This window comes from Danio rerio, chromosome 1, assembly GCF_049306965.1.
Source record: "Danio rerio strain Tuebingen ecotype United States chromosome 1, GRCz12tu, whole genome shotgun sequence".
Classification (NCBI taxonomy): Eukaryota; Metazoa; Chordata; class Actinopteri; order Cypriniformes; family Danionidae; genus Danio; species Danio rerio.
The window spans coordinates 26,890,731-26,918,588 of record NC_133176.1 but is presented as its reverse complement, the minus strand read 5'-3'; the positions used below and the strand labels follow the sequence as shown (position 1 = coordinate 26,918,588).

The following is a 27,858-nucleotide window of genomic DNA, read 5'->3' as shown; positions in this document are numbered from 1 at the left end:
GCTCCTCCTAGTGCACAATGTTGAACACTGAAGGGCCAAATCTGCTTTGATGACGATGAACCTCACGATGACCCCACTCCTGTATAATATAATATAATATAATATAATATAATATAATATAATATAATATAATATAATATAATATAATATATAATATAATAGTGCTGTCAATATTAGTGTGTTAACGAATGCGATTAATTTGAAATATTTAACATGTTAAAAAAAATTTGCGCAGTTGCAGTTTTTTTATTTCCTCTTGTGGCCGACGTGTGTTCAACATGCAAGGAAATATGGATTAGACCAAGGAAGCACTTTCTGAAGGCAAGTTTCAGGATAAAAACAATTAATTTCGCATCACCAGGCTCTCTAGCGTTTTCTCCAGTTTCATGTAATTTCGGGTGTTTCATTTTTAACTTTCGACTTTTGTTTTAATGAAATTTAATACTGCATGGCGAATGGAAAGAAAAACCTCAGCATTTCGTGGCTCGGTGGTCCTTAAAGGTAATCAAAAAATAAAAAAATAAAATAAATAAAATAAAAATAAAAATCGCTGCTTACATGGTAGACTCTTAATAAGAGTATTATATTAGTCATATAAAAATTGGAGTATTGGTGTCCATGTAAATATATCAGTGAAAGTGCCGTATGAAGTAGTGAGCTGTCAGACAGCGCATTTCTCTGCCTTTCAGCATGCGCCCTCCATTGTTTCATTAAGTTTGCCGTGTTTCCCCCTTAAACGCAACTTTTGTATAGCGTCCGCTTCAAGTTGTTGAGTCAGAATCCTTACGTCAGAAATAGTCAAACATTAGTTTAAGCAAATTTGATGAACGCTATCATGCGTGTTTAATCTGAAGAAAGTCGCTCCAGCTGCCCTGTTCTGTGCGCGTTGTGTGTGTGTCTGTGTGTGTGTCTGTGTGTGTGTTTCCTAGGAACAAACCTGCCTAAACGTCGTTTTCAGTATCCCTCAAAGTTGTTTAAATGTTTAGAGATGGTGTTACCAAAGTCCCTGTAAGAATTAGGCTTTGGTGTGACACAACGTGTGCATGCCTTGATGTACCGCTTGATGCTTCTTACGCAGCACCAGTGGCAACAAAATTAGGCATCAAAATGCATATGCTGATTCAGTTGTCCTGATTGTGATCCTACCTGTTCTCACTCTCAGCTCACATCATTCAAAAGAAAAGGTACACATTGTCCCCCTATAATGTCAAAAGACTGGACTGTTTTAGCAACTGGAAAAATGTTCTCAACTATCAGCAATACAACTTTACAATGAGTGCTATTGTTTGTATTCAATACTTTAAACATTTTTTTTGCAGTCCACTTAGAATGTAACATGGAAATATTTTTTACTTTATTGGCATCGATTGTTTTGAAATTCAAATGGCATTAATATGCCTGTGTTTTTATTTTTGTAATATATATGGCTGTCAAGCCAGGATCTTCATGGTTTATTGTGGGTATGTTGACATGAAGAAATCTGTGCTACAAGTTAAAAATTCTAATAAACAATTATATTTTGAATTTAAATAGTTTTGTCTTGCGTTTACATTAATTTTACATTTGAATAGCCAAAATTACAAGTTTCAGTCTTTTAAATGTGATTAATTGCGATTAATTGTAAAAAAAAAAGTGTGATTAATTAGTAAAATAATTTATTGATTGACAGCAATAATAATATAATATAATATAATATAATATAATATAATATAATATAATATAATATAATATAATATGAACAGCATTTACAGTAAAAAAAAAATCAAATAAAAAAATATTGAAAACTTTTAGTGTCTAAAATTTGGATCATTTGTACTATATTACTATTGTTATTATTACTTTAGCAGTCATAATACTAAAGAGTGATGCAGTCTCACCTGACACCATTAGAAGAGCTGTGGTTAACACTGCTATTTTCTCGAGGTACCGAGTTGTGATTGCTACGTGGATTTGGCATGGAGAACTCACTCAGAATGTGTTGAGCTTGATGAAAAGCCATCAGACACACAACAGCCAGAGAGAAGCTGCAGGGAGAGCAGAATTTCAATTAAATGCACAGGTTGCACGTGTGGTAAAGCTGTTGATGCGGTAACAGTCAGAATACTGTGTGCTAACCAGGTAAAGGCCAGTGTGATGATCCAGAAAGACTCCTCCCAGCTGGGTCCCGGGACCACCTGAGCACACAGCGGCAGCATGTGATGAGGAAGAGTCACATTAAGGGTGAAATGGAAAAAGGAGCCTCGCTCTGTCACCAGCGTCAGGTCTCTAATAACCCATGAGGAAGTGAAGTCTGGAGTAAATCTAGAGAGATAAAGAGTGAAAGGTTGAGACAGAGCCAAAAATAACTACACAAAAAATCCTCCACAAATCTCTCTTTTAAATTAATAAATTGTATAGGATTCTTTGCAATATTATATTTTTGCATACACATTAGACTAATCTACTTAGTTTATTCAGTACTTAAGCCAAATCTGAATCTAATCTAACAAAATGACTTACAATAATGGCCCAAAAACTAGTACACCCAAGTTTATGTTATAGAAAAATATTAAATAATTTTTAAAAATAGCAAAAACCAAGAGAAACTAAAAAATATATATACAATTTAGTTGACATTTTGTAGTGTTTTTTTTTTTATTTAACCAAAGTAAAACAAAAACCCAACAGACTTGGAATGCCAAGATGATGAGTAAATAATGCCAACATTATTTAGGGTCTACTATCACTGAAAAATCTAACAAAAAAACAATATCAATTAGGGATGTCCCGATCAGGTTTTTTTGCTCTTGAGTCCAAGTCAGAGTCATTTGATTTTAAGTACCTACTAATATCAAAACCTCACCCAATACTTCTATAATACTTAAAAAATAAATGAATACAGAAAAGAGCGAAGAGCAAAGAAACAGATGCAGGATTTTCATATTTTATTTATTGTTTTTGAGGTGCCTTATCAGGTTTGTTGTGTAAATGTAACCTTTTCCTTTCCATCTCTTGCAATACCAAGTTTACAATTTGCTATGGCAATGTTGTTATCAACTTTATTATAGCTCCAGACAGTGTTTCTGCAACAAAGTGATGTCACATCGCACAGGTTGCGATTTCTGTATGAAGTCAAAAAAGAGGTCTAACCTCTGCATCACCGCATAACTATAGATGTGTTAAAAAATGAAAAGATACAGATGAAGTCAGAATTATTAGCCACCATTTTTTTTTCTTTTTTAAATATTACCCAAATGATGTTTAACAGAGCAAGGAAATTTCACAGTGTCTGATAATATTTTTTTCTTCAGGAGAAAGTCCTAATTGTTTTATTTCGGCTAGAATAAAAGCAGTTTTTATTTTTTTAAAAGCCATTTTAAGGTCAGAATTATTAGCCCCTTTAAGCTATATTTTTTCAGTATTCTACAGAGCAAACCATCATTATACAATAACTTGCCTAATTACCCTTTCCTGCCTAGTTAACCTAATTAACCTAGTTAAGCCTTTAAATGTCACTTTAAGCTGTATAGAAGTGTCTTGAAAAATATCTAGTAAAATATTATTTACTGTCATCATGACAAAGATCAAATAAATCAGTTACTAGAAATGAGTTATTAAAACTATTATGTTTAGAAATGTGTTGAAAAAAAAACTTTGCTCTTTTAAACAGAAACTGGGGAAAAAATAAATGGGGGCTAATAATTCTGAATTCAACTATATATATATATATATATATATATATATATATATATATATATATATATATATATATATATATACATATACATATACATATATTTATATATATATTTTATTATTATTTTTTTTTCCTTCCACGTACTGATCTGGAGGTAACGTCTGATTCTGATCCAATTTGAAACCGTGTGATCGGGTCTGATTTCAGATCACGTGATCGGATCTGGACATCCCTAATATAAATATAATAATTTAGTTTTAAAAAATAAGCAAGGAGATTTCACATAACATAATAATAAACAACAGCTAAATTCTGAGTGTATCTAAGGAGGAATCTACACTGACACAACTGACATAGTGAATCATAAAAGTTGTAAAATATATATCCATCATTAGAACCAGATGATGTAGATGTGTTAGCATGGGCTAAATTAAGCATGTCTCAAGACTGGAAAAGAGAGGCCAAAACCTTTCCATTGTAGCCCTCTTGTGGCTGGATGCAGTAAAAGCCATAAAATCCCACCTTTTTCATGTAAACCAATGGGACACGAGTCAATCTAAAAAATTGGGAATGGTCATAATTGTGTGCCACAACAAATTGTGTGGGATTTTGTTTGAAGAAAACAATTTGCTATTCACTTTGGTGACATATTTGCCACAAACACCTGTTAATTTTCTACCCTGAGCTACAAACTGTCATGTTACACCATCCTTAATCTGAAGTTACAGGTAAAACTGACTTTATATCATCTCAAATCCCCTTTACATTTAATAAAGCGACAGTACAAGAGTTGCACTCTGCTTTACCCACTGCTAATACACAATATTTAAAGTCAGCATGCACACACACACACACACACACACACACACACACACACACAGCAGCACTTTTAAAACTTACGCAATAGTGATTTCTGAGGAGGAGTTGTAGTCCACTCTGAAGGATCCACAGTGCTGCACTTCAAAACCATAACCCTGACATTTATATCCATTAATGTTCATGGACACTACAGTCAGCGGCAACTCGCCTGCATTCTCCACTTTAAAGCTTTTCTGGATGGCAAATAAGGGCTTACTTGATCGTAAGCCTGTGGAAAACAATAGAATTCAAACGATACTGTCAATGAACAATGAACAAAACATTGTTTCCTCTTTCAATATTAGTTATATTCTTTTAGCACAAATGAACTATTTTCTACATTGTGAATATTTCATTGCTGTATGTTTACAGAATGCCTAGGAGAAAATGTTTGTTCTCTAATTAACAGTGATGTATCAACATGTCTCTCACCATCTCTGCACTCCATGAGGGTGGACTGAGGCACATTGAAGCGCAGAGAGGCTGCAGGTCCAGGAAGCTTCCCTCCCACCCTCAACATCTCCTTTGCTCCTAATCCTTTAACCAGAACCATGTCAAACACGGTCAGGTTGTTCCTGTTAAAGAACAGATTACAGACAACATTACTGTGTGCTATCAACTAGCAAAAACACTAAAAGAAAATAAAAAGCATTAAAAGACATTGTCAAACAAACAAAGGCTCATTATCAACATTCCGGGGGTCAATGCAGGGAGTTTGTTCATAACATCTAAACCTGAATCAAATGTTTTACCTGTACACACAATTCTAGATGTGTATTCTAATTAAAATAATCAGATTTTGCCAGCATAATTTTACAGAATAACGTTAATCGCATTTTGAAGAAAAGCAGACTTTTATTTTGTTTAACGTTGGTTCACTTTAACAGCACATTATATTCTTCGTCCCAGTTTGCACAATTAATGCGTACAATTGCACTCAATCAGCTCCGGCCATTATATTGTTGTTTGCACATAAGCCAATTGCACTAGGCACTTTTTGCATAATAAGCACAATTTTAAACAACTACTATACATTGTTTACATCTGTTTGCATTACTCCACAGTCAGTATTATATATTGTTTACATTCATGGATATTTATATATACACATTTCATAGTTCATATTGACACTTCTGCGTATATATGTATACATACGTGTATGACATGTATATTATGTGTATGACTGTGGATTGCAAAGGAAGAATTTTATTGTACAGGGAAACTTGTTTCCTTACTGATGTGTATTCTAATTAAATCTAATTGACAATAAACAAATTTAATTAAACTGAATTAACCCTTTAACTGCCCAACCAAGAAAACAAAATTTGGATTGCATTTCTTAACTCCTAATGTCACTAGTTAACAAACTCAATGCACTTTTTTTCCACCACATCCCATAATTTCTAAAATATCAGCCTCTACTAAATGGTAGATTTGTAGGTTTATGATAAAAGTACTGGAATTAATACATATACTATGAAAAAAATCGGAAAATATGAAGTGTAAGACCAATTTATTTAAAAACAATCAAAATAAAAAAAAATTGAATCCGAATTCATCTTTATTTTTCAAAGTATGCCATAAAATAATTCAGATTCTTTTTTAACATGATTTTGGTTTTATTGTAAAACAAACAAGAAAGCAAGTGTAGTGCAACAGATTATGTTTGTTTGATTTTTTTTTTTTTTGTAAACCAGCAATGCTGTGTGTGTGCACCATTATTTAAAACAGTCATCCTTAAAATTATTTTAACAGTCAATAATTAAAACAGTCAAAATACGGTCAAACATTTGGTAGAACAGGCATTTAGGTCAAAAATTTTCATTGACTTTTCCTGTGACTTACATTAGTATGATTAGACACCTAAACAAAATACCAATACATTTTATTTATTTTTTTTTAAAATATAATCGCTGCATTTAGTTTAAAAATATTTAACTAATAAGAAAATTATTACAGAACGAGTCAGCATTTTTGAACAAATCTCTTTAATAAAGGATTCAGAAACATGCTTATTTTAAGTAATAAAAAAACAATACTTTTTGCCACGGACTGGTCGATCAATGAGACTGATACAGTACAATCTTCATTTGAAGTCACTGGGATTTAGTTTATGCTGATCACTATCATTGAGACCACTGCTTATATCCAAATTATGAAATGTCTCTTTAAGGACTATTGTGATTACTAAACTGGGGGTAATGCATTGCATACATGAGGGGTAATGTGTTACTGTACATAATAATATTTCTTTTCTAAGTAATGAGTAAAGTAACAAAACGTCACTTTAAAAAATTAAGTAATAATATTTGATTTACATTTTTTTTTTAAATGTAACTCGAGTTACTATTTAGAATCATTTTTACGCTTTAAAAAAGCAATCTCTTTTAAGGACACTTAATGTAAAAATAAGCTCCTCACGGGAACAGACAAACACCAAGATGGCAGAGCCCTACATTTCTGTGATGGAATTATTTTGAACACATGGAAGAAAATGGGAGAGTCAATGGACAGTGATTTTACTGAACTAATATGACAAAAATGTAAAAGTAGCAAACACATTGCTTTCAACTTTCATCAATCTGTATATACCGCATGTATGGCATCAGGAAGTTTTTTTAGGTTAATGAGGGTGTAGGTTGTACGTGTGTTGTTAAAAGCAGAGCTCCTCTATTTAAAAAAAAGAAAAACTCTGCAAGTTATGAAAGAGATCAAGCCTCAGGCAGGTATGAAAAAGTAATTCAAAAGTAACTACTAACGCAACTACTTAATTTTTTGGCTAGTAACTCAAAATTGTAATGCATTACTTTCAGCATAACTTTCCCCAACAATGACTAATGATGCTACGTTAATAAAAATACTAAAGCTGATTCAAAACTATATATGGCAACTGCCCTCTGCAGGTCAGCAGCATCATAAACACGAATCGCAATGTTTGCTGTGATTATACTTGCAAACTTTTAAAGTCCACATAAACCAGAAGTTGCTTTTATTTCAGAACGATGACATATTCCCAACAGAAATGGAAAATTGAGTAGGGGTGGGATTTTATTTTTGCACTCTACCTCAGCTTTTAGTAGCAGCAAATTAAGTGGAAGGGGTGTGGCTAAGCATATTCCCCTCCTAAGCTGTCAAACTGAAAAGAACTATCATCAGAAGATATCATCAGAAAAGAACTGTTATTTCAGTGGCAGCAAATGGTCAGATTATGATAAAAGATTACCAAAACATTTTTTTTCATTGGGTTAACAGCTCACTTTAAGACTAAGAATATGAGCTAACAAAATAAACCTTTGAATTATTTAATTGATTACAAGCAAACTTTATATAATATATATTAATAATATATTAATAATATATATTAATAATATATTAATAATATAATAATTATATATATATATATATATATATATATATAGCTTAAATATTGTAATTTAGTAAAAAAAAAATCTAATCGTTTTAAAGATTAGTTGCAAATGCTAAAACCAAAAGCAAATATGAGAGCTAATTGAATTTTAGTGTTGTGCAGTACCTGATCAAGAGCAGTGAGGTAACAGGCTTGTGTTCTGTGGGTTGATACGCCACAGACACAGTCCTCGACTCCCACGGCTGAAGGAGGAATCTCAGCACACTACCTCTCTTGTTTTCCTGATGGTAAAAATGAGCAAACTATAACCAAAATGGTCACAAGAAACAATTACAGTACAATGGCTACTTAATAGTAGTGATTAGTACTTAAATTTAGTGATGCTATTAAATGGTCATGAACTCACCTTATGGTTAGCAGCCAACAGCAGAAACTCTGTTGTAGTGATATTCACAGAGAGGGGGCTAATATTAAACCTAGAACAAACATATATATTATATCATTTCAGGTTTCATAAAAAGTCAAATAAAGCAGACACACTCTCTTTTAGTATGTGCAGGATCCAAACAAGACATACAGGACACAAAACATCCACACACTGCTTTAACTATTACCTCTATTTAGAAAACAAAACAACATTTCACATGTGCATTCAATAAAGATCTTTGTTTATCAGAATGTTGTAGTTTCATTTAGTACATACTGGGGATAAGGAAATAAAACTAAATCAAATGCATATATGTTGAAAAAAAAATGTGACAGGAAACAATAGTGAAGTTTTAACTAAAATAAAATATTAAATTTAATACAATGAAGATTTTGTTATTGTTTAAAACAATATACAAATTATTAGTCCATAACAACAAAAAAGTCATTTTATACAGTATTTTCAGATCTAAAATTTTCTACAAAATGTTGTAATTTTTGGCAAACAGAATTGAAGGCATATGAGTGCATGTGTTTACAGTATGTACCATTTGGTAAGCATGTCGAGTGCTTCAAGTGGAACTGGGTATGAGGAGAGGGTTCGTATCTCCACAGAAATCACTGAACCCGTCGGGTTCTTCAGAGTGAAATTTTTTACCTGGAGGAAAAAAACAACTATATGATTTACATAATAGTCTTACAAGAGGGGAGTCAACATCAGTTCCTGGAGGGCCGCAGACCTGCACAGTTTATTTCCAACTGTTTCAATACACTTACCTGAAGGTTTAAAACAAGCCTGAACGACTCGATTAGTTTGATCAGATGTGTTTAATTAATATTAAAACTAAACTGTGCAGAGTTGCGGTCCTCCAGGATTTGAGTTTGACACCTGTGTCTTACACAAATTTAATGCAGAAATGTACAAATTTTTAATTGACGAGTAATCTATGTGAAGCATCAAAAGGTGACATTTGACAGCCATTTGAAGATTCTTACAGTACTTAAGAGCAAGTGTTTTTTGTGCTGTAGAAATGAGAGTGATACTCTAAAAGCGCTCAACTGTGAGCGCTTCTCCAACTGTCAAAGCTTTTTTAAAACATGCTGAGTGCTCAGAGCACAAACACACGTTTAGTGCCTAGCTACGCAGCAGGGGTATTAAAACACACTTCCATTGATAACAGCAGAAAGAAAAAAACAACTCTCATTTCGCATTTCTGCAGTGCAAAAAAATGCTTGACACATGCCATAAAATGAGTTCATCCAAAAATTTTAATTACCCCATAGTAATAATAGTACATATGACTTTCTACTGTCAGATGAAAACAGTCAGTATAGTTTTAAATTTATCCTGTCTCTTCCTTGCTTTATAACGGCTTTGGTTTTTTAAAGCTTTCAAAAGCAAAAATCCATTGTAAAAAAACAACCCATATGCTACCAGGGGCTTAATGCATGTCATATGTAGTGGATTGATTTGTTTTTGTAAAATAAACAAATATTTTTTTTTAAATTATAAATTAAATCACTTATTACATATGTGCAGAATGCAACTTGTTTTACGTTTCTGGAGGCTTCAAATATGGACTTACAAATAGCACACTTATTTTATATTAAATATATTATATTAAATTAAAACAAATAGCACACATTTCTGATTGACAGAGAAAAGTCATACACACTGTTGATGGCTAGAGGGTAAATAATTTATGGGGTCATTTTTATTGTTGGGTGAACTGTTCCATTAAAAACATTCCTTTTTAAAAAAAATTCTAAAGCTTTACACAGAAGTTTAAAAATGTAATCGTGTGAAGCTCAGTTCAAAGAAGGTCTTTTTTTATTTGCATACCTTACTATCATTGACAGGTGTGGCACCAAAGTCTAGGGGTGTGGAGTGATCTTCAGGAAGTCTGGGCCACCTGAGGGCAGAGAAACATTAATGTAAAGAAACTGTATTTACATGCACAGTGTATGCGAATATGTTTGAATAGCACACAAAATGGCAAGCCTATAGAGTTGTTCACCTGCAGGAGAGCTCTTTGCTACAGTGCCAACGACTGCACAGGGCAGAGGCCAGACTGCTGTCTACTCTCCATAGTGAAGAGGATGATTCTGGGAGAAGCGATTGCTGCCACTCCACACGTCCTGCACACAAGAACATTAAATATTTATTCATTTATTATTTTTATTAAGAGAACATCTAAATAGTTATTCAGGTTCTAGAGGGCCACTATTCTGCAGAGTTTAGCTCCATTTTGCCCCAACACACCTGTCTAGAAGTTTCAAGTATGCCTAGAGAAGAAGTTAAAACATGAAAGACCATATTTCTCCAGGACCATCCTGACTTTATATGACAAGGTTACTACTATGACAAGGTTACTAAGTGACTACAGTCTGTAGAACAACAGTTCACTACCAATGGTTTCTTACACACCCATGTAAGTTTGTGCAGGAAGTGATGAGATTAGAAGATGAGAATCCCTAATGATTTGTTTCAGGAAGGTCAAAACTGTTTTTTGTTTTACAATTACTTCATTATTTGAAACTTTTCATCTTAAAATTGTGATTTCTATATCTGTAAAATGTCAATTCATAAAATCTTAACACATTAAGATCTCAAATATTTTATCGTGAAGGAACTGTGAGCAAAAACAATATTTTTAAAGCCCTTATTCTTAATAATCACCCAATAAATGATGATTGACTAGTCAGGCTTTACACAGTCATGGGATATTTTAGAATATTATGGAATTTTATATTTGTTTTGTCCAAGTCATGAACAATCAGGGACTTTTTGTTTGTCATTTTAAATTTTTACTTTCCATTAATTAAATTGTATGTTTTTCTGTATCATGCTGTTTCCTGTTGTTATGGTTAGGTTATTTTTTCACTGACATTTTATTCCACTAGGCAGCCAGCAATCAAATGCAATACTTGGTAAAATACTGTCTAAAATACTGTTTAAATTCATGGTGAGTTTTCTAAAATTTTGTGGCAATATTTAAAACCTTTCTTGTGTACTTTAGCTGTGAAAATATACACAAAATTACACATCATAGTTTTTAATTTATATATTATTTTACCCTCAAGAACCACTGGTTTCTCTATGACAACACAACATATCATTCACCAATTAAGCATTTTTTATTTGCAGTTCAAAAGCATAAACAATTAAGGAAAAATATGAATCAAAAAATACAAAAAAAAAAAGTTTATGGATATTTAAGTGTGGTCAAAATTAGCAAGAAATCTGCATGAATAAAATTAAATTCCAAGCTCCTTTAAATGTTTAAACAAATCATTAAAAGACATTGAGATTCAGCATTTTAGTCAGTGAAAGTCAGGAAAAATCATGGAACTTCTCAGTTGGCTTAGAGTGAGATCCCCGCTAGTGCTAGTCTTGTTATTCACTGAAAACAATGGTATAGAGACCTTAAAAGAAGTTCAAAATTCTCAACATTTTTTTTTAAATGTTGAAAACAAAACTAGGTCTGAGTCAATAAACAAGTCAAACTGAATGGTAAGCATATTGGGGAGTCAAAAACGTTGCAAATCTAGAAAAATTCTGAAATACGTCATGCTGTGTTTGTCTCACCTGCCCTGGACATACGGAGTGGACAGAGCCGTTCACACTCCTCAGAAGACTCAACAATAACAACTCCCTGCTGAGGAAAAAAACATTCATTCAGGAAAAAAGGGTAGCAAAGTTTAGCAGATTAAATAAATCAACTGAAGTGAGACCATGCAGTAAAAAAACATTATTCTCTATGTATTCTCTTTTTAAAGCATTCTGCCTGAAGCCCTATTCAGACGGTAATTGTTTCTTAAAGGGACGTAAGGGATTTTCACCACTTATAAGGCTAGTTGGTGTTTTATAGCTGTCTGAATCCAAATTGTCTGTTTTTCTCTCAAGAACACGAAAATCCCTACACGAATTACCTACGGTTTTTTGACAAACATAAAGGTTGTGCGGTGATTTAATTGCTGGCCTAAACCACATCTCTGAGATCAGTTCAAATGATTTATAAATGCTTTTTTGGCCCCTGAAATCCAATGTACAGCTGCAATTTGCAGTAATTTGCATCAAAGTAGTGGCATCTCATATATACAGACAATTTATCATTGACTAGCTGTCAAAAGTCATCCAATGTCTGCTGCGATCTGTTGTTATAATGGTCACACATGACTTTGACACACTGTGTGAATTTAGCCTGAGAAGTACGATCAGGGATTCTCTCTCTACTCTGCAGAAAAATGGATGTCACCGGCCAGATTTGATGATATTTATATTCTCATCTGACTAAACAAATGAATGATCATGTGAGACAGTTACGGGTTCAAAGAATTACAAACACAAAAGTCCACTACAAATTTATTTTTAACCTGAAATCATGCATTTAATCACTGAAAATCTATGGATATTTTTTTATTCACAGACGTCCCCATGAGAAACAACTGGCCTCTGAATATAGCTTTAAAGTGAATACATTTAAACATCACCAGAAAGTAGGAGTGAATCTCATCTCTCTGTTTGGATGCATGATTAGTCTTATTGAAGTTTGTGTTTATGTTGACATAGTCGAGCTTTACCTTTGAAGAAGAAGAAGAATATGTTTGCAGGTGAAGCTCTAGTGGGAGCCCAACACTGGTTGCCAGGATAATTGTGGTTCTGTGGTTGATGGGTAAAGATTTACTGAGTAGCTGAAGAGAGAGAAGCTTCCAGCACCCCGAGCTCACTACCACAGATGTTGTAAAATTTACACTCTGAAAGATGGAAAAATGTTCATAAAAGAAAGAATATAAGGTAAACTTTGTAGTCAATTTTTGAACTTTTACCCAAAAAAGCCAAAACACCAGCAAATAAACTCAACACAGTGGTACATAGAAACCCCACTGCCTATAATAATTTCGGAAGTGTTGCAGTGCAACACACAAAGAAAGCAGAAGTATAAATACTCACAACTGCATTGGCTACGTGCCATATATGTGCAGGGGTGTAAGTGATCATTCAGTGTAGAAGTATAAATCAGACTTTTTATGTTGGCTGCACTGTAACTTAAAGTGTAACTGTACATTTAAGTATTGAGTAATAATGTACAACATGTACTTACTATAAAGCTAGGGATAGTGTTGGGATTAGGGTTACTGCATGTAATGTAAAACTATTTACTATTCTTACTGAAACTTAGAATGGAGGACACTGTATAAAGTGTTACGATTTTTAAAAATCTGCTAAATGTTCTCAGGGTTTCTACAATTCCCTCATTTGTGTCATTGGGTCTCTGCACATTCAGGGACTGCGTTGATCATTACCTTAAAGAGTTTCTGCTGGGACAGGGAGATGTTAGTGATTCTGAAGGAGAAGGGGAAAGGGTTTGTTAGCCAGAGCTCCACATGCTCTGAGCCCCTCTGCTTCTGTCTGATCTGAATTAAAGGACTCAGCTCAGAGTCTGACCATCTGAAACACACACAGAGAAAAACATTACTGTACAAAGAACACTAAAAACTCAAAGGAACCGTGCAATTACTTTCTCACACCACTTCCTAAACAGACCCGATTCAATGACAGTTTCTCTTTTTCAAGTTTAATCAATTTTGCTGCTTACAAAGCAGCTGATTTTTTTATTAATTTGTCTTGTGATTTGAAGTTGTGTGAAGTTACAGACATGTTACTTGTTGTAAAGTATTTTTGCATTGTACAGTAAATGGTTAACAGACAGTGCTACTTATTCAGATAGTGCTGAATACATAAGGCAAGCCATTTTGACATTTAATTTAAAGGCCGTACTAGTATCTATTTTCATGTTACCACTTATTTTATTACCACTTATTATATTTTATTTGCTTATTTTTAGATACTAGCATCTTTTCCATTAAGTACTAGAATTTATTTATTAGATACTAGTACTTATTTTAATAGTGATTAGTAACTGTTCTGTTGTTGCTAGTAACAAAATATTTTTTTCCATTGATTTCTTTGGGATCTGTCATTGAGATATCACCTACTCAGTTTTGACTAGTATGTATTCCAGCTGGGACTAGTACATATTTTTATGTACTAGTAAATAATCATTAAGTACTAGTACTTTTTAATTAGATACTAGTTCCTACATAATAGATACTAGTACTTATGTATTAGATACTAGTCCTTATTCATTAGGTACTACTACTTATTCATTAGATACTAGTATTTATTTAATAGATACTAGTACTTATTAAATAAATATTAGTACTTATTAAATAGATATTTATAACTTTTTTTAAAGGATACTAGTACACATTTATTAAAGAATAGTACTTGTTTGAAATGTCACTAGTAAAACATTTTATTTTACTAGTAAAATGTTTAATTGAACTACTCTTCAATTTGGACTAGTCATAACAAAACGAGTTGAAAAGCAGAACTGACATAAGGCGAGTAAAAAAGCAGAACTGACTAGTAAAATAAGCATTTTTACTAGTAGTAGTTATAAAATATACTAGTGTCTAATAAATAAATACTACTAATAATGAATAACTGCTAGTATCTATTTAATAGTTACTAGTATCCAGGGGCGTAGTGGAGATTTTAAAGGTGGGGGGAACAGCTGTATGAAATCCAAAGGTTTACTTTCTTAATCACCTGTTTCTAAATGGTCTGTCTCTAAAAGTGAAGGGGACATATCCCCCCGGTTGCTACACCCCAGCTAGGATCTAATGAATTGGTACCAGTATCTATTTAAAAAACTAGTCACTATTAAAGTAAGTATCTAATAAATAAGACCTAGTTTCTAATGAATGAGTACTAGTATCCAATATATCAGTACTAGTATCCAATATATCAGTACTAGTAAAGAATTTGAAAGAAAACAGCAATTAATGTTGGAACAATTTAATTCTTTGGCATAAAGTATGTATACTTGCCGCATGGCAGATATATTTCAATACAGATAATACTAACACTGAACACACAGTTAATTTACAATAAATTCAATACATCAATTTACTCATATACGTTAACACAGAATTCCTTACCTGTGTGTTCTTTGCAGCAGTGGATATAAATTCACTGTTCTGTTTGCTAAAATGTGTAGGCCGAACTGACTTGAACACCTTTTACTTTTAGCCGTCAAAGAATCTGAAACCAAAAACAAAGGCAATTAAATAAACATGGCTAACATTGTAGCATGTACAATGTCAAAATTAAATGTGGAGAGTAAAATACTGACGTCTACAGAAGAGTGAAGCCACTTGAGTGAAGTTAGTAGCAGAAGGCTTGAGCAAGACTTCAGTGAGTTCAACATTGCTGTCTGTTCTCGACAAAAGCTGGATCTCCTTTAACACACAAGACGAGTCGTGCATTGTGACCCACTATATTAAATGTCATCTAATTATATACATACATAATTAAAAACGTTAAAACAATGTCAATGTACGTGCACATACCTTAACAAAGAGCTTTTTAACACCTGAGTTCAACATGAACACTCCTATTTTGGGATCTGCTGTGAATTAGAAACAAATTTACATTACAAAACATATTTTATAAAATTATCTTTTTAACATGTGGCTGTACTTCATTTGGAGAAGAAACTATAAAGGCCACTAAATCCACAAGGTGGTGCTGTGTTATCAGAGGAAGTTGCGTATAGGGCGTTGGTGGCTATGCTGTCAACAAAAAGTTAGAAATACAGGTAGGTGTAACCCATGTACAGTACTAGGAAGTTATGGTTCACTTTTGTTATATATATTTGCATGGATTACCTTTCAATTCCGTTTACAGATGTATTTTACTTGAAAAATGTATATGCTTATGTCAAATCATTCAAAAATGATTCCGTAACTGGCTATAAATTATATTTATTTATTCTGAAAAAAATTCAATTCAACAATTATGTATCAAATCTAAGGATTATCCTAATATAGCATAAAAGATAGGTGAAAAGAGGGTTATGCTCATGTTGAAAACATTTCTTAAGATATTTAAGTCAGTGTGAAACAAAAATTTCGTATTCCTAAGTTGACCATTGACAAGATCAATTTAAGGTAAGAGTTTACTAGTTTAGTTGATACTGTTACTTTGAACCCTTTTTACTTCCCTCCTTGTGAACATTTAAAGACACAAGTTGTATGTGTTTCTTTTCTTAGTGTTGCTAGAAGTTCACAGAGGTGTTGCTTGCATTTTTAAGGAGTATTTTTACTAGAAAGCTTTGAGAATTTAGTAAGTCAGGTTAGGCGATTGACTACTTAAAAAAAAAAGATGCTTTCCTCCTTGATGTCCCCCAGTGTAAGTAGGTTTACTGATCACTGGTCGAGTAAACAAGGGTTTCTGTCATTGGTACATTTAATTAGCCAAGTTATAGGCTAACAGGCTATACTGTAAACTTGCCTCAGGACATGTTATTGAATAGTCCCTTCGTGTTTGAATTTGCAAATTGCGTGTATATATTCTCTACTGTGATGTCCCTGCTATGCATCTGTGTCAGAATAACACATAAATGTATTTGCATTTATTTTGATGAACACTCTGTATTGTCATGCTAGCTGTGCTACTGTACATGTGAAATAATTCATGGGTATGTGAATAATTCATATGAAATAGTTTAATGCATGTGAAATACCAACTCAACCACAGATTTTTCTGTAAACAACATAAAATACTCTGTCATGGTTGTAAAAACAGGACAAAGACATCATCAAAACCAGGGGTGCACAATTTTTTTTCATATGAAGGGCCAAAACCCAAGCTTGATTGAGAACTATGGGCCGAAAGTAAAGCAAACTGTGTTACACTGAAGTTGCAATAGGTAATTTCTTAATTTATTTCATAAAATGTATATACACTGAAAAAGTTACTTCAGCCGTATTTACTAACGCATTCAAATTTGTAAAAAATGTACATCATTTTAACAAACTTACTACAATAAAACCCTAAAAAAAACTTTTTTTTTAAAATCCAAACAATAAAGTTCAATGCCAAATACACTAGTCATGCTGAACCAGCTTTGCCTCAATCTGCACGCTGATATCTTTTGCTTTGTCCCCTATTTGTTAAGTGACATTATGTACAGTAAAAAAAAATCTGATTAATTTACAACATTTAATTTAAACATTTAATTTCAATTAGCTTTTTTGTAGCTCAACAAACAAACAAACAAAAGGTTACATTGAAATAGAAATAAGAATCTCTGTTAAAGGCATTCTCCAACCCATCCCAACCATTTTCCCTCTGGCGGGCCAAATAAAAGGATAGAAAGGGTCAACTTTGACTTTAAACTTTCCTGAACTAAGTGCATGAAAAAATGAGCACATTTATGATTATGTTCATTATTTAAGGAAGTTGACCTCCAGTGTATATAGTCAGATACTAAAAAGTTAATAAAATGTACTAAAAATCCATTTACTAGGAATATTATAGCAGTTTTGTTTGACGCTCTTACTTATTCAGGTGAATTTACACAACTCTCATGTTTCTCACCAGTTTTTGGGAATATTTCACCCTGGCAGAGCCAAACCAGGTTTTGAATTTTGGTCAATTTTAAGGTATTAGCATGGTGTCTGACCTCTATGATAAAGAAAAATTTGTTAAGAAAAAAATGTTTTTAAAAATTCTGAATTCTAAAAGAACACTTTTCAAATTATTTGCAATCGCATACTTTTATTCTGTTAAAACAAGGTCACATTTGGCTGAACCCCCCTTTCTATTTTGGAAAATATTACACTTAACGGTCTAAAAGGTAGAGGCTAGGTATGTTTTATATAAACAGTTGACGGACAAATCAAAAGACTTTAGAGCTTGGCGGTTTGACCTGCAGGCTGATATAACTGAAGAAGAGTGGCAAGAAGCTTGTCTAAAAGCCCAAACTCAGGCAACAAACACTTATTTTAGATTGCTTTAATAAAAATGACTAAGTAGACAGTATTAAACTTCAGTTAAGTTGCACCTTTTTAACCCAAATATATCCCTGATACATGTTATAAATGTAAACAAGAGAAAGGAACTTAAAAACTAGAAAAACTAGGAGAAAGTCAGTTGTTTTTGGATTAAAATACTGAATATTGTAAGTCAAATCATTGGTAAAGTAATTCCTCTTGATCCCAGCTTGTGTCTATTGCATATTTGTCCATTGAACTTTAATGTGACCATCACATAAAAGATTGCTGTTAATTTTATGTTTGCTAAAGGTTAAACGTGTCATTTCGTATTCTTGCGGAAAAAAAAGAAGACAGTCCTTGTGTATCTCAGTGTATAAAGGCTATGTCCTCTTGCCCTGTCTTAGAAGAGATAACCTATTTTTTTAATAAACAAATCCATATATTTTGGTCTATTTGGAAAATAGGGTGGTGACTCTTTTCTTGAACTGATGGACATTGAAAGAATATAGATAACAAATACGTTATTGCCATATTATTTAATCTCATTATTATTGCCATATTATTTAATCTTACTATTGTTGGGTTTTTTCAAATTGTATGAAGTTATTTTGAATTTATACTATTTTTGTTGCACTTTTGTTTCTGCATTTGTTTTTTCACTTAACTGAAAAATGAAACCTGTCAATTTGTATGGCAAGGTTTAAAATAAAAAAATAAAAATTTAAATTTGAAGTTTTCATTTGCTGTTGTTTTTTTTATAAGAAAAATACCTTCTACTGCTATTGTTCCTATTCCCGTTTATACTGTATGTCATGAGACTTTTATGACCTCATCTAAAATCCCAAAAGCCTAAAGGTGCAATCCAGAGGTCCAGCATAAAAATAAAAAAAAGAGTGTAAAAATATTACTAATGGTGACAACCACACATGAAGAGCATGAAAACGGTGGCCAAACCATAATATGTCCAGTCACACCATAAATGTATTCAAACTGAGACCAATAATTTCCATTTTAATGTGTGGTATGAGAATCATAGCAAAACACAAACAACTGCTGATGACCATTTAAAAAGTCAAAGACCACTGGGATAAATAATAAAGCAGAAAAACACATTAAGCCAGTAAAACACATTAAAAAATGACTGCCCAACAAGGAATGCCTCCAATATTCAGACAGCGCTTTCAGTGTTGTACTTTTGATTGGTTGGTTATCGACCTGATGAGACCGATCCAAATCTGATATTGCATTTACTACAGTGTGATATTGTTAAGCACCACAAAAGCCATAAAGGCAGAATGGGGCTCAATTCTGTTTTCATCACCTAGACCACTGAAGTGTTCTGAAGCCATCCAATATTTTAATGTGTGAAGTACATATGAATATGTAGGCAGTTAAATACAAGTCCATGCCAGCGCTTCGCTTCTTTGTGCCTCTCAATCATTCTCCATTCACTGTTTAAACTGCATTCGCTTACGATGGGCAACAATCAAACTCTCTCCAAGACTTAATGTTCCTGTTATTATATTTGATCAGTAGATAAATGCCCGTGGATTTGCATAAAAGGACTTCTTATCTTGCTACAGTTAATTGCTAGTTCTAAATAATGTCGCATTCTCTCAGGTGTTTGCTAGTCTCCTACACACTAGTGCTGACTAAAAATTAGAAAGAAAAGGCTCAATAAGCTGTTTTACAGATACACAATGCACTGATATCTTCATTTTGTGCTATGAAGTTTTGAAAGTACTGGAGAACGGCATGCTGTGTTGCTTTAAGCACATCATTTATGCACTCGATGCACTTTGGCCGCATTCACACTGCATGGTTCAATTGACTCAATTACAATTTTTTTTTCCCCATGCGGCACCGATCGGATATGCCCCATGTACGTGTAAGCAGAAAAAAAAAAATAAAATAAAAAAATCACATGGATTCCGATTTACTTAAATCAGATTCAGGCCTTGTTTATATGTGGAAATTTACCTGGTATGAATCAGATCTGTGCCCTCGTGTCTGTAGTGTAAGCAGGAAGATCGGACTTTCACCTGTCAATGCGTGTTGTGTCATTAAAAACCATAGCGAATGACGTCATGTCTGACGCTTTCATTTCAGAACAGACTTCAGCAGAATCTCAAACCCGAGGACTGATCTGATTTTATAATGCTGTATAGCACACGTATTTAAGCATGTTAACGAGAGAGAGAGAGAGAGAGAGAGAGAGAGAGAGAGAAAGAGAGAGAGAAAGTGTGAGAGAGAGAGAGAGAGAAAGAGAGAGAGAGAGAGAGAGAGAGAGAGAGAGAGAGTAACATCTGCCATGTAACCAATAAACTAATATAAAACTGTGACATACATCACATCCATTAATCACGCCATGGACATTACATTAAGATGCTTACTGGTTTGATGGTCATAGATTAAAAGAAAACGGCCAAATTAGAACGTTTCTGTCTTAAACTATAGATAAATGATAAAACAACTTGTCAAAAAGAATTTTAATAAGTTAAAGCCAGTGAAAAAATTAAATACAGGAACGATAAAAGAGCGCTTTTATTATCTGATGTTAGTCAGCGCCTGCTTTTTTTCATGGTCATCGCGCCTTTGCTGTGTGCTGTGTAAATGAAGACAATCGTATAACGAGTCATTTTTAAAAGATGATGCAAGCAGCTCAGCAAAAAAAAATCTGATACAATCACAAAATGGGAATTGACCATCAAGATCTGCAGTGTAATTGCAGCCTTAGTATCACATTGTGTTTAACATTATAATAGCATTTGTGCAATGAAACTATTAATCTACCTTTTCTGTTCTGTTCTATCCATCCTAAGCCCTTTCCAGAGATGAATACTGGTAAACACCTGTCAAATTACCAAAACGATTTACTGGTAATACAAAAATGCGATCCATAGGGACGGGATTCTTTAGGGTCTTCACAATCTGATTAAATTACGATTTACGAATCTGTATCAATTCCAAAATGAGTCTTAAACAACATTTTTGGCTCTATTTCTTTGACTGTGCAAATACTGTATATATTTCAACTTTACATTTAAAGTCCCCAAGAAATCAAAACTAACCATATGATTTTGATAGCTCACATTCTTATCTTCTAATCTTTAACTGAAATCTGAAAATGCACTTCCTGTTTGTTTTTTAGTTTACCTATCAGATTACATGATTTTGAGGTAATGGGCATGGTATACATACTATACCATGCTGGTTCAACTGTCAGTTTTAACAACAAACAGAAATGGTGAGCAGGAGGTGTCTGTTAGGTTGTAATAACTCTTCTAATACCCATTTCCCAATCTTTCTGAATGAAATGCCTACTTTACTACATCCATTCAGCCCGCGGAAGAAAAAACAAGTTACGCCCACTGTTTGCTCATTAAAAATTCAGTTTCTCTAGGAACTGCTTCACATAAAAAATTATGATTGGAGATCTTGTTCATGGAGACTTTAAGCAGATTTGACATTCCCATGCTTTTGTTTATGATTAGAATCTATGGAAGACAGTATTGCCATCTTAAATATTATTTATTTTATTAACCAAGTTAAATTCAGCATGAAAAAGCTCTGAACGGAACATTGAAATGTCATATCACAAAGAGCAAATGCAAAAAACAAACAGTTCTTATTCTAAAAATAGAGCATTACATTGTAATGTTGCAATATGTATTTGAATGATGGTTGGTTCCTTTACTTGAAAGCTCAGATTTGATTATGATCACTTGTTTTGTTTACAGAGTTTGAGGTTTACTGTATCATTATTATTGATACTTTACAGATGTTGATCTACCTTAAAGTTTGCTTTTATTGTTTGTTTTTTACACTTTACCAATGCACACACTTTATAACATTTTATTTATCAAGTAAAAGAGTCTCTTTAACACTTATGTTTAATTTAATATATTTTTGTTTTGACTAATAAAACAGTTTGGCTTAAAAGTGTTGGTAAATTAAAATAAAGTGGTAAAAAAAATCCTAATAATCCTAAATGTGTTGTTAAAAATATTCAATAATTATTAATATTGAATAATATGAAACATGATATCGTGATACTATACGCCCAGCCCTAGTTGCAATGTTTTTGACAGAAAAATGTGAGACGCTCCCTATTTGCGCATGCAAGCCATGTTGAAAAAAAAAAAAAATTGACTGGACCCCTAAAACCGGCCCCCTGAACTGTCCCTAAAATTATAAATTCAAGGACACATATGGAGAACAAAAGTACAAAATGACATACAGACAGCATCTTCTGGTGGTGGGAGGACCAGCAGCACCACAATATTCTCCAGCACGTATGGCTTGAGTTTGTCCAGGTGGGTCGGCCTTTCCCCTCTTTCAGAAAGACTGATCTGAAGAGCAATTCTGCCCTCCTCTGATACTAAACACCAACCCTGAGAGAAAACAGAATAAAATGTAAAGGCTGCAGGCACATACTTTATAAACATGCTACACACCCATCAACATAAATCACAGGAATGCAAAGCACTCCAACTAAACAAGACCTACCCTGTCTCAGCATTTAGACACCAGATAACTTGTAAACTAATGCAACCAAAGCTGTCGACTTACTTAATGATTATAGGTGTAAGCTTCCAATAAAAAGAATTAGATGTCAGCGTGCATGATCGCTGGGTAGAGAGTTGTTAACAGATCCATCAACTCCCTACTGAGTTATTAGCTTGCATTCTGACATCTAATTCCAGGACTATCCAACAGGACTACACACTTAAAGGGATAGTTCACCTCAAAATTCAAATGTACTCACTATTTACTCACCCTTAAGTGGTTCCAAACCTTTATGAGATTCTTTTATCTGTTGAAGCCATGAGAAGCTATTTTGAAGAAAGCTTAAAAGCTGTAAACATTGATTTGCATAGTAGGCAAAACAACTACCATGAAAGTCAATGGTTACAGCTTTCCAACTTTCTTCAAAATATTTTCTTTTGTGTTTAACAGAAGAAAAAACCCTCAAAGTTTTGAAACAAGTAAAGGGTGAATGATGTCATATTTTCAACTTCGTATCTTTGAATTAAATATACTTTAAATCAACTATAAATATAATTAAAGTTAAACATTTAATAGTGTCCCATTTATGTTATTTTAAAGGTTTCTTAGAAGTAAAATAAAATGTTTCTTGAATGCAGGCCCAGGCCTCTCTAAAGTCCTCCTTTTGGTCAAATGGCCTGGTTGTGCTGCATTTGCCTCTTTTAACATAATAAAAAGCAAACACCCATTACTGATGACTAATTTTGGAGAGTTGAAAATCAATTATTTGATGGGAGTTACCAATACATGTCATTTACTGTGTGTTCTCTGACTTGGATTTGATTTTCTTTGATATGCAACTAGCATTAAAGGAGGACCTTCAAATAGATTTTTTCCTTCTTGCATTTACACATACAATTGTAAACTCTAAAGCGCAATTTTTTTTCTTATAAAGAGTCAAAAGCCAAACTTGATTGAGGGCTGTGAGCCGAAAGTAAATTTACTAAACATATTACATTAAATTTGCCTAATTTATTTTCTTATATTCAAAAATAACTAGTAAACATTGCTTTAAATCATATTAACTAATGCAGTATCATTTTTAACATTTTATAATGAACTTATTAAAATAAAAACATAAACAATGCCATTTATAACACCATGGAGTTCAATGCTGAATACACTAGTCGAGCTGCTTCTGCCTTTGCTTGCCGAGGTCTTGTGCATGGTCCTCTATCTGTCAAGTGGTAGTATTTACATTTTAGAAGTCTGATTAATTAACAAATTTAATTTAATTGCTTAGTTGGCTTTTTAGCTCAGCAATAAAACAAAGAAACAAAACATTACGTTAGATTTAAAATGAAAATTTCTGTCAAAGGCATTCAAAAAAACCACCTCCCCGTTATTCTCCCTCTTATTTAGATTGGATGGTGGGCCGAATCAAAGGTTGTCACGAGCCAACTTTGGGCATCTTTGCTTTAGAGCAATCTAGGTTATGTAATGAACCATGTAGAAATAAAGTTTATTTTTTTATATGCAATTGACAAGCTGCAGAACCTTATATAATTTCACAGCCATAAAAAGAACACCCAAATAAAAATTATATAAAAAAAAATAATCAGCAAAGCTTCTCAAGAAAGAGGGAGACAGAGGACTTGATGACAAAGTAAGACTTACATCTAAATTCAACTTATACATAATTCCAAGGGTTAATAAAATGTAATATTCATACCTGGGGCTGATTGTAGAAGATTTTTGGTAAACTGCAGTCAAGCAGCAGACCTAAAATTGTTATATTAGAAGCATCTTCCTGCAGATGGAATGAAAAAAACAAAACAAAATCAGTGCTTTTAAAATGAAACATTCACAAAATGTTTATATTTGTATATTATTTAGCAGACACTTCAAATTACAGCAATGTTTGATACACAATAATATATCTACTGTTGCCCGAAATACATAATTGTGTGCTAATTTTTAACACATAGGACAAAGAGTCTTAAATATGAGATTATTTTAAGTAATTGAATCTTCAGGCACCCAGTAGGCTTTTTGTTCAATCTTTACTGTATATGATCTTCATAAAACAGGTTAACTTTTCTTCTCTTCAGGCAACATGAATAATTTAGTACATTCCCTCTGAAAAACAGGTAGTCACCTGCACCTAAACAAGTGCCAGAGAATGTACATTTAAAGCTAGCAGCATACTATTTGTATTGTTTGTATATAAATTCGATTGTTATTTTAATTTACCTTTAAAAATAAAAGTAGGTGTATGTGATCATAACTATTAATAATAACAAAACCATCACAGTTACAAAAATGTTTCATTAGTTCATCATTTATTCACAGTCATGTAATTCCAAACCAGTATGACATTCACAAAAGAAGCTGCAGAATGTTAAATACACTTTTTTTGCCCATATTATGAAAGCAGATGGTGATTGGGCTAGTGAAGCTCCACATAGAGCAACAAAGCACTAATAAACCAATATAGTGGATATTCATATTGCCGTGCTATAATCCTGGGTTTATGAAGAACGAAATTTATGCTCATATTAAATTTAAATGTCATCTGTGCATCTGCATATTCCAATATGCTGTGCTGGTTACAGGAGAATGACACCGTGTCTAGCACAAACAATTCTTCATTACCACATTTTCCAGAGAACAAGAAAGATATAAATATAAAACAAACAGTTATTATAATATCAAAGCCTATAAAAAATTATTTAAATTTAAGATTAAACTACTTGTGTGTAAAACACATTTCTCAGCTAAGGATAAGAGTAAATTATATATAAAGATTCTTTTGTCTTTTTTATTTTTTTCCCCAAATGTAGCCACTGGTCTCCATTCTCTTTATGGAAATGAGCACCTTGAAGATTCTGTTAAAATTCTACTTTTGCATTACATGGAAGAAAGAAATGTATGTGTGTTTGGAATAGGGATGCAAACATTTACTCAATAATCGATTAAATGTTGATAAACCTTTTCAACTTTAAAGTCAATTTAGCACAAACATCATGTGAAAGAGGAAAAGAGGTGGAAAAAACGATTGGCCAGTTAAATAAAAAAAGGATGACATGACATGGAACCAATTTAACTGTGTTAATCTACTTTTAATGTACTTCCTCACATTTTGCGAGTGTGTAGATTTGAGACATTTGAGATGGCACAACTGTACAATAGTCATTACATTTAATCAATAAATTATAATATTATTAAAGTTATACCTAAATTATATTATATTATATTATATTATATTATATTACATTATATTATATTATTCACTTTTTATGGATAAACTTTTGCAAATAATCCACAAATTACATCTGTTGTGAACTATGATGAATGGTCAACCATAATCCCAACTCGACATTAAACATCCTGTCATGTACTACTGCGAATGCGCACATTGCAATTTTGATACTTATAGGATAAATTGTGCAGCCCTACAGCAAATTGCTGCAAAATGCAAGAGTAACTGAGTTAATTGAGCATAAGATCAAGATTTCAGCAACTATTGTTAGCAAGCTGTTTTGAGGTGGTATGTTTCACATACACTAGAGAATTCTAACACATCAGCCGCACAACACTTGTTCAACTTACAGCAAGTAAACAGTTGGGTTTCATCGTCATTCCTAAGGGATCTGGTCAATAATATTATTGCAATCGCATTTATCTAATTAGGTAGAACCAATGGTTTAGTCACAGTACAGATAATCACCCCAAGCACCAAATTAGGCTGAAATTTGTGAAGAGAAGCAGCTTGAATACACTTTTATTGTCTATGTATCAAGGTAAGGATGGGTCATCTAGTCCAAATAAAAGGAATAGATTATATTGTTCTGTCATGCAGTGTCTAACTCAGAACTCATTTTGAATGTGGCCACTATAGCAGAAGCGTGTCTAAATTTAAACTTGTTTATGAGAGACAAACACCAGCCGAACAGAGATACGAGATAAAACAGACTGCATCATCTACCTCTGTCAAACCATTACCATTGAGAAGAAACAGAAGGTGATCTTATTATGCTGGCTTGAGGGTGCTTTTGTGAAAGTCCATCAGTAATTATGGCAATATTTCTAAAATAATACACATATATTTTTTTCAATGATTTGACATGATATTTTAGAAAGAGTTGCAGCATAGGGCAGTTTTATGATTTAATTCATAATGTAAAAGAAGCTTTTTTCTTGACACATTACTCTTTTCTTGTCACAATATCTTTTGTATAATTATTGTTAGTTTTGCTAGTCTTTTTTGTTGTTGTTCCTACTTTCACATATTTTATGTTATTGTTTTAGTTTAACATTTTATCATATTTGTAAATGTAATTTATCTGTGCATCATTTGAGGACATTATTGTTTTTATTTATTATTACAATCAACCATTTGTAGTAACTTTACATGACATCAAAATGACGGATGGATCTGTCAGGTTTGTTTTTTTTTTTTTTCTATCTTGCTAATTGTTAAAATAAAAGTCATGATACTCTTTGTATTCCTACATTTTACATAATGTTATGTATATTGTCAATAAACATACTTATACAAAAGTGTAAAAGAAAAATGAATACCACATTGTCTTTTATAACAAGTGGTTGATGGAAGACAAAGATTTAACAATTTAATTCATTTTAAATGATGACAATACTTTTTTGTCTTGTGTGATGATAAAAATGCAACACATTACATCAACAACACTTATATATGTTCACTTAAGTCCCTGATATTGTTATGCAGTTTCAAAATGCTAAATTGTATTGATTTAAATTTAACTAAGACGGGGCAGGAAATTCAGTAGCTTTTGCTAGTAGTCAATCTTCTCCTTTTAAAAAATAGCCAATAGTAATTTGTTACTATCACAGCTCTACTAACGGCAGTGGTTGAGATTTGAAAGAGGCAGGACATATCAGAAACTATAGAGCATAAAATAAAATCCTTATTTTTTGAAGTATGCCATAAAATGTTTCAGATTCACATTTAACATGGTTTCTTGTTTGTTTTACAACAGAAGCAAAATAGTAATAGAGCAACAGGATTATGTTTGTTTGATTTTATTTTTTTTTTGTAAACCAACAAAGCTGTGTGTGTAAACCATTATGTAAAACAGTCATTCTTTAAAATAGTCAAAACATGGTCAGCCATTTGGTAGAGCAGGCAGGTAAAGGGTTAAGACTAACATAC

At 32.8% G+C, this 27,858-nt stretch overlaps 1 protein-coding gene across 4 annotated transcripts in view; it reads right to left on the bottom strand.

The window, feature by feature from the left end:
* tmem131l (transmembrane 131 like) overlaps window positions 1-27,858 on the bottom strand; it is a 102,602-nt gene that overhangs the window by 17,093 nt on the left and 57,651 nt on the right. The window contains exons 8-24 of one of the 4 annotated variants that reach the window (XM_688724.10): window positions 24,397-24,474; window positions 22,417-22,570; window positions 15,747-15,805; window positions 15,530-15,635; window positions 15,336-15,438; window positions 13,635-13,779; window positions 12,912-13,085; window positions 11,917-11,986; window positions 10,346-10,466; window positions 10,171-10,240; window positions 8,876-8,985; window positions 8,308-8,377; window positions 8,067-8,182; window positions 4,967-5,109; window positions 4,577-4,763; window positions 2,116-2,301; window positions 1,878-2,024 (exon numbers count right to left, since the gene is read on the bottom strand). In XM_688724.10, coding sequence (XP_693816.9) covers window positions 1,878-2,024; window positions 2,116-2,301; window positions 4,577-4,763; window positions 4,967-5,109; window positions 8,067-8,182; window positions 8,308-8,377; window positions 8,876-8,985; window positions 10,171-10,240; window positions 10,346-10,466; window positions 11,917-11,986; window positions 12,912-13,085; window positions 13,635-13,779; window positions 15,336-15,438; window positions 15,530-15,635; window positions 15,747-15,805; window positions 22,417-22,570; window positions 24,397-24,474 — 2,039 coding nt within the window. The remainder of the gene's footprint in view (window positions 1-1,877; window positions 2,025-2,115; window positions 2,302-4,576; window positions 4,764-4,966; window positions 5,110-8,066; window positions 8,183-8,307; window positions 8,378-8,875; window positions 8,986-10,170; window positions 10,241-10,345; window positions 10,467-11,916; window positions 11,987-12,911; window positions 13,086-13,634; window positions 13,780-15,335; window positions 15,439-15,529; window positions 15,636-15,746; window positions 15,806-22,416; window positions 22,571-24,396; window positions 24,475-27,858) is intronic. The other 3 variants (XM_005170953.6, XM_009291318.5, XM_073951502.1) reach the window with 3 other exon arrangements.